At 40.5% G+C, this 17218-nt stretch overlaps 1 protein-coding gene across 3 annotated transcripts; it reads right to left on the bottom strand.

Annotated features, from left to right (window-relative positions):
• Positions 1–483: 483 nt before the first annotated feature.
• On the bottom strand, positions 484–16804 carry SDE2 (SDE2 telomere maintenance homolog). Of its 3 annotated transcripts, none has more exons than XR_012091169.1 (8): positions 16631–16804; positions 12721–12838; positions 10620–10731; positions 10135–10304; positions 8952–9072; positions 5598–6090; positions 1763–3232; positions 484–1422 (listed from the first exon to the last, which is right to left on the bottom strand). XR_012091169.1 is itself a non-coding variant. In XM_007988274.3 (7 exons), the coding sequence occupies exons 1-7, from the start codon at positions 16748–16750 to the stop codon at positions 3011–3013; spliced, it is 1356 nt and encodes a 451-aa protein (XP_007986465.2). In that variant the 5' UTR covers positions 16751–16804; the 3' UTR covers positions 484–3010. The 3 variants fall into 3 exon arrangements, 1 of the variants encoding a protein (XP_007986465.2); XR_012091168.1 differs by having other exon boundaries at positions 484–1416; XM_007988274.3 differs by having other exon boundaries at positions 484–3232.
• Between the last annotated feature and the right edge of the window lie 414 nt (positions 16805–17218).

The following is a 17218-nucleotide window of genomic DNA, read 5'->3' as shown; positions in this document are numbered from 1 at the left end:
CTGAGATCTGGCCACTGCACTTCAGCCTGGGCAACAGAGCGAGACTCCATCTCAAAAAAAAAAAAAAAAAGAAAACTGGCCAGGCGCAGTGGTAATCTCAGCACGTTCGGAAGCCGAGGTGGGTGGATCACAAGGTCAGGATTTGAGACCAGCCTGACCACATGGAGAAACCTCGTCTCTACTAAAAATACAAAATCAGCCGGGTGTGGTGGCACATGCCCAATCCCAGTCACTCAGGAGGCTGAGGCAGAATTGCTTGAACCCAGGAAGTGGAGGATGCAGTGAGCTGAGATTGTGCCATTGCACTCCAGCCTGGGCAACAAGAGCGAAACTCTGTCTCAAAAAAAAAAAAAAAAAAAAAAAAAGAGAGAGAAAACTAATTTGTTGCCAGGAGACACAAAAAATGTTACAGAAAGTTCTTCAGGCTTAAGGGAAAGGCTATTAGATCTACAAGAAGAAATGAAGAATATTTGAAATGGTAAATATGTGAATAAATAGAAAAGATTTTATTTTTTCCTCTTAATTTCTTTAAAATACATATCATCATTTAAAGCAGAAATTGTAACTTATGACAAGACTTACAATATATGTAGATTTAGTATGTGTGACAACTACAGCATAAAAGACAGGTATGATAAATGGATGTACACACTTAAAAGATTTCTACATTTTATGTGACGTGGCACATCAACTCTAGGTAGACTGAAAAATTAAGAATGTATATTGTAATCACTAGAACATCCAACTCAAAAACATTATTAAAACAGTATAAAGAGTCAGTAAATCAAAATACAATTATAAAATAATCTTATCTAAACAGGAAACATGTAAAATATTAGAAACCTATTAATAATTACATTTAATGTTAATAAACACTTATTAAAAGGTATAGATACAATATATAAAAATGCAAGACTCAAGTAAATGTTTAAATAAACTACTTTAAATAGGCACAGAAGTACAAAGTAAATTAATAGAAAGAGGTATACTGTACAAACACTAAGCTTAAGAAGGCTGTAGTGGCTATATTCACATAAGATAAAGTAGATTTCTAACCCAAATTACCATAGACAGAGGGAAATTTCATAATGATAAAATAGTCAATACATTAGGAAGACATAACATAACCTAAGCTATTAGAGTTTCAAAATATGAAGCAAAGACTGGTAGCATTTAAGAAAGAAATGGACAATTCCACAATCGTAATTGAAGATTTTAACATCCTTTCTCAGCACCTGATAGAAATAAACAAAAAAATCAGTAAAGATATAGAAGATCTGAACAGTATTATCAACCACTTAATCTAATCGATATTACAGAACATATTAACCCAACAATTCAAATTATATATTCTTTTTTTTAGAGACATGGTCTTGCTATACGTTGCCCAGGCTGGTCTCGAAATGATCCTCCCACCTCAGCCTCCCAAAGTGCTGGGATTACAGGCATGAGCCACCACACCTGGCCTAAAATATGCATTCTTTTAAACTGTATGTGGTACATTCACCATGACAGACAATATATTGGGTCATAAAACAAGTCTCAATAAAACTAAGAAGATTGAAATCATAAAGAGGATATTTTCTGACCTCAATGGAATTAAAAGTAGAAATCAGCAACAAATGTTTGCTAATCAGACAACCCACTTTTGATAATCCATGGGTCAAAGAATTCAGGGAGGAAATCAGAAAATAATGAGGCTGGGTGTGGTGGCTCACACCTGTAATCCCAGCACTTTGGGAGGCTGAGGTGGGTGGATCACCTGAGGTCAGGAGTTCAAGACCAGCCTGGCCACTGTGGTGAAACCCCATCTCTACCAAAAATACAAAAATTAGCTAGGCATGGTGGCTGGAACCTGTAATCCCAACTACTCAGGAGGCTGAGGCAGGAGAATCACTTGAACCTGGGAGGCAGAGGTTACAGTGAGCTGAGATTATACCACTGCACTCCAGCCTGGGCGACAAAAGTGAAATTCCATCTCAAAAAAAAAAAAAAAAAGGAAAATTAGAACTGAATAATAAAAATACAACATAAAAAGGAAAATCAGAACGGAATAATAAAAATACAACATAATAAAATTGTAAAGTCACAACTAAAGTAATGTTTAAAGGAAAATGTATAGCTTTAAATATGTATTTTAAATAACGTCTAAGATCAATGACCTAAGGCTTATCTTAAGGACCTAAAAAGATCAAAGGAAACTCAAGCTAAGTAGAAGAAAATGAAAGAAACCAATTATATAAACAATTGAGAAAAATAAAACCAAAGGTTGGTTCTTTAAAAGTTAGGCAGGTGTGGATCATGAGGTCAGGAAATCAAGACCATGCTGTCTAACACAGTGAAACCCGTCTCTACTAAAAATACAAAAAATTAGCTGAGCATGGTGGCGGGCACCTGCAGACCCAGCTACTTGGGAGGCTGAGGCAGGAGAATGGCGTGAACCCAGGAGGCGGAGCTTGCAGTGAGCCAAGATGGCACTCCAGCCTGGACGACAGAGCAAGACTCTGTCTCAAAAAAATAAAAAATACTAAAACATAAAAAACAAGTCAGATTAATAAAACTGATAAACCCCTACCCAACCTGATTAGGAAAGTGAGAACAGAAATTACCAGTATCATAATGAAAAGGAAATTATCAACACAGCCCCTACAGACATTAAATGGGTAAGAAGGGACCATTATAAATAAACTTGTCTACAAATTTGATAACCTGGGTCAAAAGGATAGATTCCTTGGATAGATTCATTACCTAAATGACACAAGATCAAACCAAAAAATGTGAATAGCCCTATATTTATTAAGTACATTATAGAAAACTAGACAAAGAAAATTTAAGGCCCAGATGGTTTCAGACGTTAACTCTACAGACCTAACAAGGAAAAGGGATAGTTAGAATTGGGTTACTAAAAAGTTAGCTTTTAATATCAACAGGAATACTGGTCAAGAGTCCACATTATGCAGGTTATAAATGGTAGACACTATAAAGCAATAGGAATCAGCTCTGATGACACTCATTTTTTCTTCCCTTTCAAAGGCTTGGCAAATAAAGCCGGGTCAATTTGCTCCTTTGCTAGTCCTCTGACAGAGAAGAGTCTTGCTGCCCGCTCCTGCAGAGTGCCCCCACATTTCAGTCCAAGGGCTATCAGTTCACATTTGAGCTTCTCCAAACCCAGCAACTCCAGTTCTGCAACAGAGCTGAACGCCAATAAATCTATAGTTTCCTTATCAATAACCTGGGGGGAAAAAATAAGAAAGTATTTAAAACAGGCTTCTTCCTCTGAATAAAGACTCTTTAACTGTCGAGTACCTTTTATTTCTTGAGAATTTTTCATTTAATTTGCCATATCCTGCAACTGAATTTTAATCATCCATCCACGTTATTCCATAAGTATTCTCAATACACATAAAAACTAATTTTTCATCTATACATTTAGAAAAAAGCATTCAGAACAGTAACAGAAGTATAGCATTCCCAAACAGATTTTTAATATTGCTTTCTTTTCTGATTTTTCTAGTAAAAATCTAAACAGTAAAATATAGCCAGCCTATCCCCACACTATTCCCACAGAAAAGAGTAGGCACTCCTAAAAGCTTAATGAGAATCCCACGCTTCTGAATCTATTAATTCCATAATCTTAATGCTTTCCATTCTAATTGAGTAATTAAGACTGTCAGAGCTCCCCCTTATATAACAAACTCAAATGCTATTCAATAGACTCGCAACTGTTCTACCCACCAAGTGCCTTTACAGGCTTTAAGACAAAATTAGCCTGTAATCCCAGCCCTTTGGGAGGCGGAGGCAGGTGGAACACTTGAAGTTAGGAATCCAAAACCAGCTTGGTCAACATGGTAAAACCCCATCTCTACTAAAAATGCAAAAATTAGCCAGGTGTGGTGGCACGTGCCTGTAGTCTCGGCTACTCCGGAGACTGAGACAGGAGAATCACTTGAACCTGGGAGGTGGAGCAGAAATCACACCACTGCACTCCAGCCTGAGCAACAGAGTAAGACTCTGTCTTTAAAAAAAAAAAAAAAAGACAAAATTAAATACTGCTAATGATACCTTGAAAAGAAAGAAAATGTTCATCTTTGGATGATTTTTAAAAACTATATTCAAAGAATAACTTTCTCTTACAGTTTTAAAATACTAAAGAGCTCTGGAGACACACTCTATCTTTCTAGTTGATCTTTGTTTTCTTAAAAAAGCTATTTTGTTAGATTTCTGGGAGTTAACCTTGGCTTACTTGTGACCAAATTCTAAAACACCACTTATGTGTGTTTAAATAATCACACCTGGTTGTTAGGAATACAGCAGCTATTACTACAACATCAAGAACAAAACTCCATGGCTAACATTGAAAAATATCAGGTTTTATCCTATGATTCCTTTTTTATTTTTCTAAGACTTCAGTCCGGATAAAGCTCTTATCTAATGCATACACGTAACATAAAAATTACATGCTGACAACTCCAGAGACTGTAAAGCCCTTAGCATAAAAAAATTCCAATATTCTCACCAGAAAGGGCAATTTATGCATTTTTATTTACTGGGGGTAGGGGAAGGTGCTGGCTAAACGAATGGTAGGTTTTGTGTTTATCGAAGGAAATTAAGTAGTTTAGGTTTCATCTATTCTAAAAAGCAAACCATTAGATCAAAGAACATCAGAGATTTTTGCTGGAAGCCAGTCCATTGTAGACAGTGAAAAACCAACTTTTTGAGAGAATGAAATGAAAATGTCTTTTTTATTTTATTATTATTTTTTGAGATGGAGTCTCACTCTGTCGCCCAGGCTGGAGTGCAGTGGTACAATCACATTATCTCGCTGCAACCTCTGCCTCCCAGGGCACAAGCAATTCTCGTGCCTCAGCCTCCTGAGTAGCTGGGATTACAGGCATGCACCACCATGCCTGGCTACTTTTTGTTGTTGTTGTATTTTTAATAGAGGCAGGGTTTCACCATGCTGGCCAGGCTGGTCTCGAGTTCCTGACCTCAAGTGATCTGCCCGCCTCGGCCTCCCAAAGTGCTGGAATTACAGGCATGAGCCACCGTACCTGGCTGAAGATGCCTTTTTAAAAAGGCTGACTGTGGGTACTTAAGATTTAATGATAAATTTAAAAGGAGAGGTTCCTCTTCTATAGAAGAGGTCTTCACATTCAGCTGAAACTATTGTTCAAACTATCCTCACATTAGAAAAAGCTGAGTAGCAATTTAGTGACAGGAAAAATGAGCACATTTCATCAAATCTAAAATGCCATCGATCGTAATATACTCTTGTTCATGTATTACTAAGAATAAACAATACCAATTAAGTTATAATATGTTATACACATCTTAGACATGCTAAAATGTAGAAAACATGCATCTTACAACTGATACAATATGGAATCAAGGACACCACCTAGTGGCAACATACTATAAATGCCAGAGCTTAAAAAGAGTCTTTTGAGGAACAAGGCAAGCTTTACCATAATCCGTACTTCTTAAAATCAAACAAGCCTTTCCCTAAGCAGCTGAGGAGGAAAAGCGATTTTCATTTTAATGACATTGTGGAGATTAAATTGATTTAGCTCTAGATATCAACCCCAAAACATACTTACTGTGTTTCCTAGCTGGCTTTCCTGCAGTTTGACAACGGCAACGTTTTCCCTTTCTTCAGGTGCTACCTCGGCAACTCTTTCCCCATCAGTCCTTTCTTTTGTCTCTTTATCCTTACTCAGTCCAGCCCCAGTGGGTTCCTCTTCTATGAGTTCTTTACTCTCTGCCTTCTTCTCCTGGGTCTCTTCTGTTTCTGTAACTATCCTGCTTTCCATATGCTCTTTGGACTCCCCCAGCCCAGCACATAAGTCTTCTGAAATATGCCTCCCAGAGTCCGTCACCGGGATCTGCAGTTGTTCCGGTGGTCCACGGTCTGTATTCACTACTCTCGCCCTCTGAGAACTACTGGGAAATTTGGCTGCCATCTCGACACCATCGCTGCCAATTTTTGGAGCATGGAAACCCATTCCTGAAGTGCTTGGTGCTTCTTCATTGTCATCATCTGAGTTCTCAGAGCTGGACCCTTCTGCAGTCTCTAGTCCCTCCATGCCCAACCTGTCAGAAGCAACAGAAATATTTAACAGCATTTGTAGCTTCTATGTAAAGTAAAGAGTTGGCTGGGCGCGGTGGCTCAGGCCTGTAATCCCAGGACTTTGGGAGACCAAGGTAGGCAGATCACAAGGTCAGGAGTTTGAGACCAGACTAGCCAACATAGTGAAACCCCATCTCTACTAAAAATACAAACATTAGCCAGGTGTGGTGGCACGCACCTATAATCCCAGCTATTCAGGAGGCTGAAGTGGGAGAATCACCTGAACCCGGGGAGGCAGAGGTTGCAGTGAGCTGAGATCGCACCATTGTACTCCAGGCTGGGTGACAGAGTGAGACTCCGTCTCAAAAATAAATAAATAAAGCAAAGAGTTATAGTTTGTTCAGGAAACAGAATCTGTTTCTGCTAGCTTGAGATGAAGAACAGGTACATTTAGGAAAAAGATATTCCAGAGCTTATAAACAGAAGGAAAAAATTTCAATGAGACGGGAACCAACTGTCCCAAAGATCCAAGAGGATCTCCTTTCTAAAGTTCTGAATCTCTAAAAGCAAAATTGATTTTGCTTAAAGTTTTTTTTCACCATATTACATTAACTTCAACAGTTGGAAATTAGATAAAATAATAGTTGGCTAGGCGTGGTGGCTCATGCCTGTAATCCCAGCACTTTGGGAGGCCAAGGTGGGTGGATCACAAGGTCAGGAGTTCAAGACCAGCCTGGCCAATGTGGCGAAATCTCGTCTCTGCTAAAAATATAAAAATTAGCTGGGCCTGGTGGCGGTGCCTGTAGTCCCAGTTACTCGGGAGGCTGAGGCAGGAGAATCACTTAAACCCAGGAGGCAGAGGTTGCAGTGAGCCGTGATCACGCCACTGCACTCCAGCCTGGGCCACACAGTGAGACTCTGTCTCAAAAATAATTAATAATAATAATAATAATAATGTTATAAAGAAAATCCAGCCGGGCGTGGTGGCTCATGCCTGTAATCCCAGCACTTTGGGAGGCTGAGGTGGGTGGATCACTTGAGGTTAGGAGATCAAGGCTAGCCTGGCCAACATGGTGAAACACCGTCTCTACTAAAAATACAAAATTAGCCGGGTGTGGTGGCGCATGGCTGTAGTCCCAGCTACTCAGGAGACTGAGGCAGGAGAATTGCTTGAACCTGGGAGGTGGAGGTTGCAGTAAGCCGAGATCATGCCATTGCACTCCAGCCTGGGTGACAGAGCAAGATTCTGTCTTAAAAAAAAAAAGAAGGAAAAGAAGAAAATTATTCGGTGCTGCTCCTTGACTTGATTGGTGAAAAAAATATAAAGAAAATCCTAGGAACAATTATTCTGTTTTATAGAGGTGTTGCCCAATAATAAATATTAAAATACACATACACATACACACACACACACACACACACACACACATTTATAAATCCTATGCGTGGGCTGGAAGCGGTGGCTCACGCCTATAATCCCAGCACTTTGCGAGGCTGAGGCGGGAAGATCACCTGAAGTCAGGAGTTTGAGACCAGCCTGGGCAACATGCCAAAACCCTGTCTTCACAGAAAAATACAAAAGCATCAGCTGGGCGTGGTGGTATTCGCCCTAGCCCCAGCTACTCAGGAGGCTGACATGGGAGGATAGCTTAAGCCTGGGAGGTCAAGGCTTCAGTGAGCCGAGATTGCACCACTGCACTCCAACCTCAGCAATAGAGAACCTATCTCAAAAAAAAAAAAAACAAAAAAAACCCCAATGCTTTATTAATAATTACTCAAACCCAGAAATTACCCAAATGTCTACCAAATGGAGACTGGATAAACAAACTGTGGTACGTTCATACCATGAAATGATACTGAGTAATAAAAAAGAATGAACTACTGATACATACACTACCATGGATGAATCTCAAAAGCTTTATATTAAGTGAGGGAAGCCAGACACTAAAGGCTATATGACATCCTAGGAAAGACTAAACCATAGTAACAAATATCACACTGGTGACCAATGGTTGCCAGGGTCTGGAGGTGGGAAAAGGGACTTAACTACAAAAGGGCATGTGGGAACTACTTCAGGTCATTAAAATACTATCTAGATTGTGGTGGTGGTTACATGACTACATAGCATACATTTTTCAAAAGTCATAGAACCAATCAACCAAAAAGGGTGAATTTTGCTATATATAAATTATACCTCAGTAAACCTCATTAAAAAAAATACAAACCACAAGTAGTGTCACCACCCTTTCTCTCAGGAACATTTAATTCCCATTTCAAAAAGAATAAACATTGTATGCTAAACTCACAGTGTTAGATGATCTTTGATTAATAATTATCTGTATATCCCCAAAGGGGATAAACTTATTTTCAAGAACCTGGCCCAAGGGAAGTCACTGGCAACAAAGAGGACCAACTAGAGGGACAAGAGAACTATCAGAAAAATGAACAAGAAAAAGTACTACTGTGCTTTTTACCCTCAAGTGCGAAAGTGGTGAAGAGAAGTCTGGCAAAGTGACCAGACCTCAATGACCGCAAAAAACCACAGACAACAACCAACTGGAAGTACAGCTTGATTTCCACCTAGAATTTCTAAAAGTTAAACCCCTTCAACACCAAAAAAGTAATTCAAATATAAAGCTATTTTTATGTTTCAGTGTAAGGAAAAAATTCATCCTTTACATTCAATTAATGGCATTCACAGCAGAAACCATTACCGCAGTATGTACAATGTGACAATCACTGAAACCTAAAGCCTGAAGCACTCTGGAAATTTTCTGAGCTCCCATCAAACATTACACAAAAATGTGTTTATGCCAGATAAACAAGAGAAAATGTCTCATATCAGTCCTCAAAGATCAGTTGGGAATGAAAGTGAAACACTTACCAGAAGCATCTCCTCTTTCCCGCACTGGCTCCTCTGTCTGTTTTAGATTTGGTAGGCCATTGTCGTTTCCGATTCTCACTGATTTCTGCTGAAACCATCTTGCTGGAGGCAGCCTGCATACCTAACCAGAAATTTAAACAACTCAGTTTCTACTATAGGGACTGAGTTTAAAGAAATTATAAATAACATGGATTGTAAAAAGAGCTGCAATCTACAGTTCTAGATTTAAATTTCTTAAGATACCAACATTTTATACAGTTAATCCCAAATTTACACAGATTTATAAAAATAAACATTCTAGTCTAGATTTTTAAGGCACCATTACACAATTCATAACTTTTGAGACTGACAAGTTCATACTTAGCCTTCGCCAAATCTAATTATTTATTCCTGTGTTAGCTATTTGCATACACTTGTCTTTTTCCTGTTATGTCATAACCTTTTTGATGGAAAGATTGTTTCTTATTCAATTGTTCCCATGCTAAGCCTGCCATAATGTTTTGGATGCTAAAAAGAAAAGTTAATGATAATCATTCACATTAAAAACTGACCTAAAACCGGCAGGAAATTCTTTGAGGTCTAGACATCTTCTGAAGACTTAGCTCATTTCTAAATACAAACAAAAATGTTCTTACCTGGGGCCCATGACCTAATGGAATTCAGGGGTTAAATATGCCAAATGTTTGCTGGGCATGGTGGCTCACGCCTGTAATCTCAACACTTTGGGAGGCCAAGGCAGGCAGATCACAAGGTCAGGAGTTTGAGACCAGCCTGACCAACATGGTGAAACCCTGTCTGTACTAAAAATATGAAAATTAACCAGGCGTGGTGGCGCACGCCTGTAATCCCAGCTACTCCGGAGGCTGATGCAGGAGAATTGCTTGAACGTGGGAGCCGGATGTTGCAGTGAGCCGAGATCGTGCCATTGCACTACAGCTCTGGGTGACAGAGCAAGACTCCATCTTGGGGGGAAAAAAAAAGCCAAATGTTGTGTATGTGTTCTTTTTAAAAAAATATACTGTGTTCATTTTTGAGGATAAAAGTTCCAAGGTTTTCATCAGATTCTCAGACATCTGTAACCTAAAAAAAGCTTAAGAACTGCTCTTTGTGTGTAGTGTAGAGCAGTCTGAACAGCTGGCTTCAGGGGTGCCAGCTGAACACACTAAGGAATCCTCATTCTCACCTTTGAGGACGGAATCCTCCAGACGCTCAGCCATCTCATGGCACTGCTGCTGGTAGTCAGGGCTGGTGAAGCAGTGCTTGGGTTCTACAAGCTTCCGCTGCAGTCGCTCCAGCCGCTTCTGCTCCTTTTCAGCCTCTCGCTCGGCTTGTTGTTTTACCCATTCAGCCATTCTGGGGATGAGGGAGGAAGAGATGTAACTGAATGGATATATTACATATACACTTTTATATATAAAATGTCCCTGATGAATGTACTTGTTCATACTGTGATAATTCTCTTAGAAAGGTGCGCCATGCGTACTACTAGCATATGATACTGATCTTAACTAAATCCCAAAGATAATTATTAAATTATCAAAAAGGTTAAATCTGATAATAAATTCAGATGTAAATATTTTAAGTTTCCATTTCCAATATGCATGGCATATGTATAATCACTACTGATAGGAAAGTATCAAAAAAAACAAACAAAGGTGGGCATCCTACGCTTTTTCATGATTGACATCACGTAGTCTCCTTCCACTGAGATCCCGACAAGCTTCTCGATTGGTTGTCTTCTCAATTTGAGCACCAAGTGCTCGGAGCATAGATCCAAAACCTGAACAGATGTATTTGGAGAAAGCAGGTTAAAATGCGTTCAAGGATGAATAAAAGCAGAATTTGTGAAAACAATCTATATCACAAGATTAACAATAATCTCTACTTTTCTTTTTTTTCTTTCAGAAAAGATAAACATCAAGGTTCTAATTCAGGCAGCGAAAGTAAAAGAACCTCATGCCTTTCACCTTTCATTTTATAGTTCTGAGATAAAATACCTAGCCTTCCCAAATCTAATTATTTATCCTTGTGTTAGTTATTTGCACACAGGTATAATACCTGTACAGCTAGAATACTTAAAAAGCTTTACCCAATGACAGATATACCAAGATTCTCAGATTAAGGACTTAAAAAGTATATAGTGAGATTTTTCAATGAGTTTAGAAGGAAAGGCAATTTTAAGCTCTCACTGGCTGATACGACATGCTTCATTCACTCATTTTTTCCCCCCTAAGAGATGGGGCCTTGCTCTGTCACCCAGGCTAGGGTGCAATGGCTTGATGCAATCAAAGCTCACCGCAGCCTTGAACTCCTGGGCTCAATGGATCTTCTTACCACAGCCTCCCAACTTGCTAGGATTACAGGCGTGTGCCAACGCAGCTAGCTTTTTTTTTTTTTTTTGTAGAGACCACGGTCTCACCATCTTACCCAGGCTAGTCTCAAACTCCTGGGTTCAAACAGTCCTCCCACCTTGGACTCTCAAAGTGTTGGGATTATAGTTGTGAGCCACCACACCTGGCCACATGCTTCATTCTTTTTTTTTTTTGAGACAGAGTCTCACTGTGTCGACCCAGGCTGCAGTGCAGTGGCATAATCTCGGCTCACTGCAGCCTCCACCTCCCAGGTTCAAGTGATTCTTGTGCCTCAGCCTCCCAAGTAGCTGAGATTACAGATGGGTAACACCACACCTGGCTAATCTTTATATCTCTAGTAGAGACGGGGTTTCGCCATGTTGGCCAGCCCTGTCTCGAACTCCTGACCCAGGTGATCCACCCACCTTGGCCTCCCAAAGTGCTGGGATTACAGGCGTGAGCCGCCATGCCCAGCCCATGCTTCATTCTTAATGACACGATTTTAAACAGCTGGATACAGTCTGAGATGTCAGCTCTCTGAAAACCAAACCAAATCACTGTAGATTTTGAGAAAGCTTAGGGATCACATGTCACTACATTAGGAGAAATACCAACAACTGTTTATATTGTTTTTGCTTTCTCATTTTCTTTCTTAGTAGTTGTGTTAATACAAACAAAACCTTAATCTGCGTCAACTTGTAAACAATTGTGTTTCCTAAGGTAACTTTAGACTTCCTTTAGAACTATAATAATGAGAGAAAATTCTGATTAAAGTGGAAGGAGATTTAGAAAAACAAAAACTATTTATTCAGCAAATTGAACAGAATAATGGCCATCTCTCTTCATTTAATTTTCCCCCAAGTTTTAGAGCCTAGGTTCCCTAAGACCTATCCAGCTGAAGAAAGTGGGAATAGTATCATACAATATTTCTTCCTCAACAAAAATAAAAGACAGCCTGAGCAACATGGCGAAACCCCATCTCTACAAAAAATACAAAACTTAGCTAGGCATGGTGGCGTGTGCCTGTAGTCCCAGCTACCAGGGAAACTGAGGTGGGAGTATTGCTTGAGTTCAGGAGGTCAAGGCTGCAGTGAGCCATGATCACACCACTGTACTCCAGCCTGGGTGACAGAATGAGACGGTATCTCAAAAAAAAAAAAAAAAGAAAAAGAAAAAGAAAAAGAAAGAGAGACAGAGAGAGAGAGAAAGAAAGAAAACAAAAGAATAAAAGAGAAAATGTCTAAAATCAGGTTAAGTAAATAAAAGAATTCATAAGGCAAAACAATATTGGCATACTAAAGAGACTAAGAAGTTTGTTAATTTAATACCATGGCTAAAGACAGCAAATGTCAGCAGCAGAATATAAAAATAAAGACTACAAATGTGCTACAACTAAGTAGTCAATGTTCACGTCCTACCTCCTTTTCCACCACAAAGTCTGGGTTCCAAACTATAAATAGCTCCATGCTGCACTGTGTCACTGCTGTTAATGAGTGCTCCATTGCATTTCACAAAGAAGTTTTCCACTGGAACATCCTAGAGACAAATTTGGTTTTTTAATGCCTTTTAAGAGATAATAATCTAAGTTTGTTACAAGGCGGGACCTAGCTGTCTTTTTATTACTCTGGTTACAACAGTGGGTGTTCAATTAATATTTGTTGAATTGGAAATGTAAACTACTAGGAGAAAAAGAGTCATTTCACATGATGCATTCTGGGTATAAATTTTTCCCAATATTACCTAATTATCATACATAGAAGAAACTTCAGTCTTTTCGGTGAAAACAAAAACTGCTTCTTCTTTGATAGGTAATCTAAGTCAAGGTAGAAGACTACGCAGGACTCAGATTAAATAACTGTGAAGGTCCCATTTTCTGACTTTCTTAAACAGGTAAAACTAAATTGAACATCAAAAGTAGTCCTCAATCCTAAAAAGTACAGGCAGGAATAAGAAGTAGAGAAGGAAGGAGTCAAGAGTATGGTTTTTAATAAACCAATATAAATACACCATGGGAGACATAAAAACATGAAAAATGAGCAAAAATGTGCAAAGTTGTTGAAGATGCTGGGCAGCCCCAGATTCTGTGGAGCTGCCCCAAAGCCTACATGAATCAATACTCTCAGCAGTCCTGTAACCCAGTAAAAGCCCACTCTGGACCAAGGAAATACAGAATTACCAACCAGTACCAGGCTGGTGGACGTATGGAGACTGAGCTATGTGATTATAGTTCTCTACCACAGTCACTGCCCAGCCAGGGCAGAACACGTGGAGAGTTGGATTTATGTTATCTGGGGTTCTCCTAGGCAAATATAACGGCGGGAGAGAAGAGCACAGGAGCTCAGCTCAGGCTATTTGCAATGAGGTAACATGAAGGACTATTCTTGTCTTTAAAATACTGTATACCTTAACTGTTATAAACATTAAATGAGATATATAATACATTTTGTATCTATTTAATGTTTACACATTAGAAGCCTTCTGTATGTCTAATGGGTAGGGTATTTCTAAATAATTTTAAAAGATATTAATATGAAGGCAGAAAGTATACACCAAGGAAATTATGTACACTTCATTTCCAAACAGAATGGCTTATTAAACAAAACAACTGATCAACAAAATTGCATTTTCTACGTAAGATTCTTGTCAATGATGTCACGAGCAGAAAAAAGGATACAACATTTAGACTCAATTTAACTGTTTTTAACCATTTGAGCATTGTAAAGTGCTTCAAACACAAATTACCATGTGTGTTTTAGCACAATCAGCCTACGGCTATCAGAGATAAACCTGTCAAACTTATTTATTCACTGCAACGAGGGTAACTGCACACCAGGAGTCATGGGTATCTCACCAACACAAAGAAAGGACTGTCATTACAAGATTTGGGGCTAGGGTGGGGTTGAGGTGAAATTTACATCAAGCAGTGTTTAAACACGTTCAAAATAAAACAGGACTGTATATAAAAACATTAACATCAGCTCTGGATTGTGAAGGCTCCTCTTTCCTTGGAAACTACAAATTTAAGATAAATGTGGAAAGTTGTGTCCAGAAACCCTTAATGGGAAGCTCTGTCCTGGGTTGGAAATCAAGAATGCTTCTCTACAGGGCAAGAGTGGGAGGGTTCACTCTTATCGAGAGAACTTCAAACAGCAAAATTCCTTAGATATTATTTGGCTTTTGAGACCGAGGCTTCTCAGTGAATAAGAAAGTAGCAGACCTTCATGGGGGTCATTATGACATTATGACATATCACCATTTCCTGTTAACTCTGTAGCTGTATATCGGTGTAGTGTGGGGTCACAAAAACAAACAAAAATTTTGCACCTGGCTTTGTGTCTGTTATCCCAGCCTGATGAAAAGCAGGGCAGATTTTTATTTTCTCAGTGGGAGTTAACACTAACTTCATCATGTGTCAGAAAAGTTTTGTTTTTAAAAACATAGGTGTGAACTTGAGCTATTCTTATTTGTTCCAGTATCTCATCAAATACTCTTTTGTGTTTCTATTCATATTTGCTATGGTCATGTTTCTTAAGTTTCTGACTGAATCCACTCATTTATATTTCTTTCTTTTTTGAGACCGAGTCTATCTTTGTCACCCAGTTTGGAGTGCAATGGCTCAATCTCGGCTCACAGCAACCTCCACCTCTCAGGTTCAAATGATTCTCCTGCTTCAGCCTCCCGAGTAGCTGGGATTACAGGCACCTGCTGCCACGCCTAGCCAATTTTTGTGTATTTTTAGGAGAGATGGGGGTTTCACCGTGTTGGCCAAGCTGGTCTCGAACTTCTGACCTCAGGTGATCTGCCCGCCTCGACCTCCCTAAGTGTTGGGATTACAGGCGTGAGCCACCGCACCTGGCCTATTATTTCTTGCTTCCGATTTAAAAATAATTATTTCCAACATACCTCATGATTAAGATCCTATTTTTTCTGGTTTCACTTTGGATCAATTGTCAGCAAGTTTGAAAACTGTACTCATAGGCCCGAAAGAGGGGCTCAAGCCTGTAATCCCAGCACTTTGGGAGGCTGAGGTGGGAGGATCACCCGAGGTCAGGAGTTCAAGACCTGGCCAACGTGGTGAAACTCCGTTTCTACTAAAAATACAAAAATTAGCCAGGCATGGTGGCGGGCGCCTGTAATCCCAGCTACTTGGGAGGCCGAGGCAGGAGAATCGCTTGAACTCAAAAGGCGGAGGTTGCAGTGGCCGAGATGGCGCCATTGCACTCCAGCTTGGGCAACAGGAGTGAAAATCCGCCAGAGGGCGGGGGGCAGAGAGAGGAGAAAAGAAAACTGTACTCATGAGAAAAGAATTATTTTCAAAAGAATTAGAATGCAATTATTTTCATGGTCAAAAACAGTTGTGCTTACAGTTTTTAGACTGGATTACAGAGCAGGAAGGAAAACATGGAAAGTGAAAAACCGTATTATTTGCAAACACACATTGCTTCTTCACGGAATCGATCCAAGTCTCTTAAAAATCTGGTTTAGACTGCAGCGTTAACATTTGTTAAGCTTATAAATAGTAAGCAGAGGAAATAGCCGAGGAAAGCACGGATGAGGTGCGGAAAGAACAGAGTTCTAGATCAAGTGCCAACATTAAAATTAGATTCAGGGAAACCACTAAATTCTTTTGACAACTGAATAGGTTTAATATCTTATTGCTGGTAAAAGCTTACTTACTTGAGAGTTAAGTAAAAGCTCACGTGTAACTTGGGAAGTCCCTGGGAGGTTTTCACAAATGTGCATGGACAAATAAGACCATCAAATGATTAGTGAACACTTCTACATAACAGGCCCTAAGAACCCAGGCTCTCAACAGGACACACGTGTGAATGCTTGGTCACAACAAGTGACCAGAAGAATCAATTTTCCTCCCCAATCATCCTTTGGCCTGGGTTCGGATATGACATACTTCTCCAGGCTGGGGCTTAACAAGGCTGTGTGATAACTGAACAAAATACACGTCACATAACCACAGTAAGAAGGTGAAGACTGTAGCCTTAAAAATCAGCCTGCCTAACTGCCAGAAGACCGTTGTATTTACGGATAAAGAAAGAGAAACAAAGTATTTGTAACTGTGAGCCGTACTAAGTGCCTCTAACAGTTTTTTTCTCCCTCTTGGTGGGGAGGCAAACCACCACCACAAAAGAAAAGGAAGCTCTCAGTAACAGTTCGAAGCACCTTAACACTGAGGAACTCTCAGCCTCAACAAGTGAAAACCCCAGAGAATAGAGGTACCCCGCCCCTCCTCCTCCGGACAGACCTACTCCGCACCCGACGCTGCCACCTATCTGCCTCTTTCTCCTTCCTAACAGGAACCGAAATCCTCACCTGATCTTGGCAGTGCCGGTGGATAAAGTCACGGACGGTGCACCGAGCCGAGGCACACCGCACCGCCTTGCACCCGAAGCCGGGGCCGCGAATCCACACCAGCCCAGCGCCTTCCGCCATATCACCAACTCCTCGAACCTCTAGCTTCCGAGACACCAGCTGCCGCAACTCGCCCGGCGCATCTTGATGACGCAAGCGTCTCCCAGCGCCCCGCCTCTCACGCGTCCATTCGCTCCTCCCCTCCCCTGGGGCTGGTCAAGTGAGCCGGGTGGCCGGGCGGTGCGGGCTGGGGGAGGGGAACAGGAAAGGCCTGGCGGAGGCCGATAAGGCCGCAGAGCACTGGGCGAGGCGTTGCCAGGAGAAGTTGCTAGGGCGGGGCTCGAGGGACCGGCTATAAAAGGTTGGCGCTGGGTTAGGTTTCGAGCTTCCTGGCCATAAGTGATAAGGCTGTAACTAAGCACCGCCCTGTGCCTTGGGCTTTGGCCCTTTTCCACACATCTGTGTGGTTATTTTTGGGTCGCGGAGAATTGTGGCCCAAGAAAGCTCTGCTCCTTGGGAGTGTGGGGAGAGAAGCTGCAGTCCCGGAAG

This window comes from Chlorocebus sabaeus, chromosome 25, assembly GCF_047675955.1.
Source record: "Chlorocebus sabaeus isolate Y175 chromosome 25, mChlSab1.0.hap1, whole genome shotgun sequence".
Taxonomy (NCBI): Eukaryota; Metazoa; Chordata; class Mammalia; order Primates; family Cercopithecidae; genus Chlorocebus; species Chlorocebus sabaeus.
The sequence above is the reverse complement of the archived record's forward strand: the minus strand, read 5'-3'. Positions and strand labels throughout refer to the sequence as shown.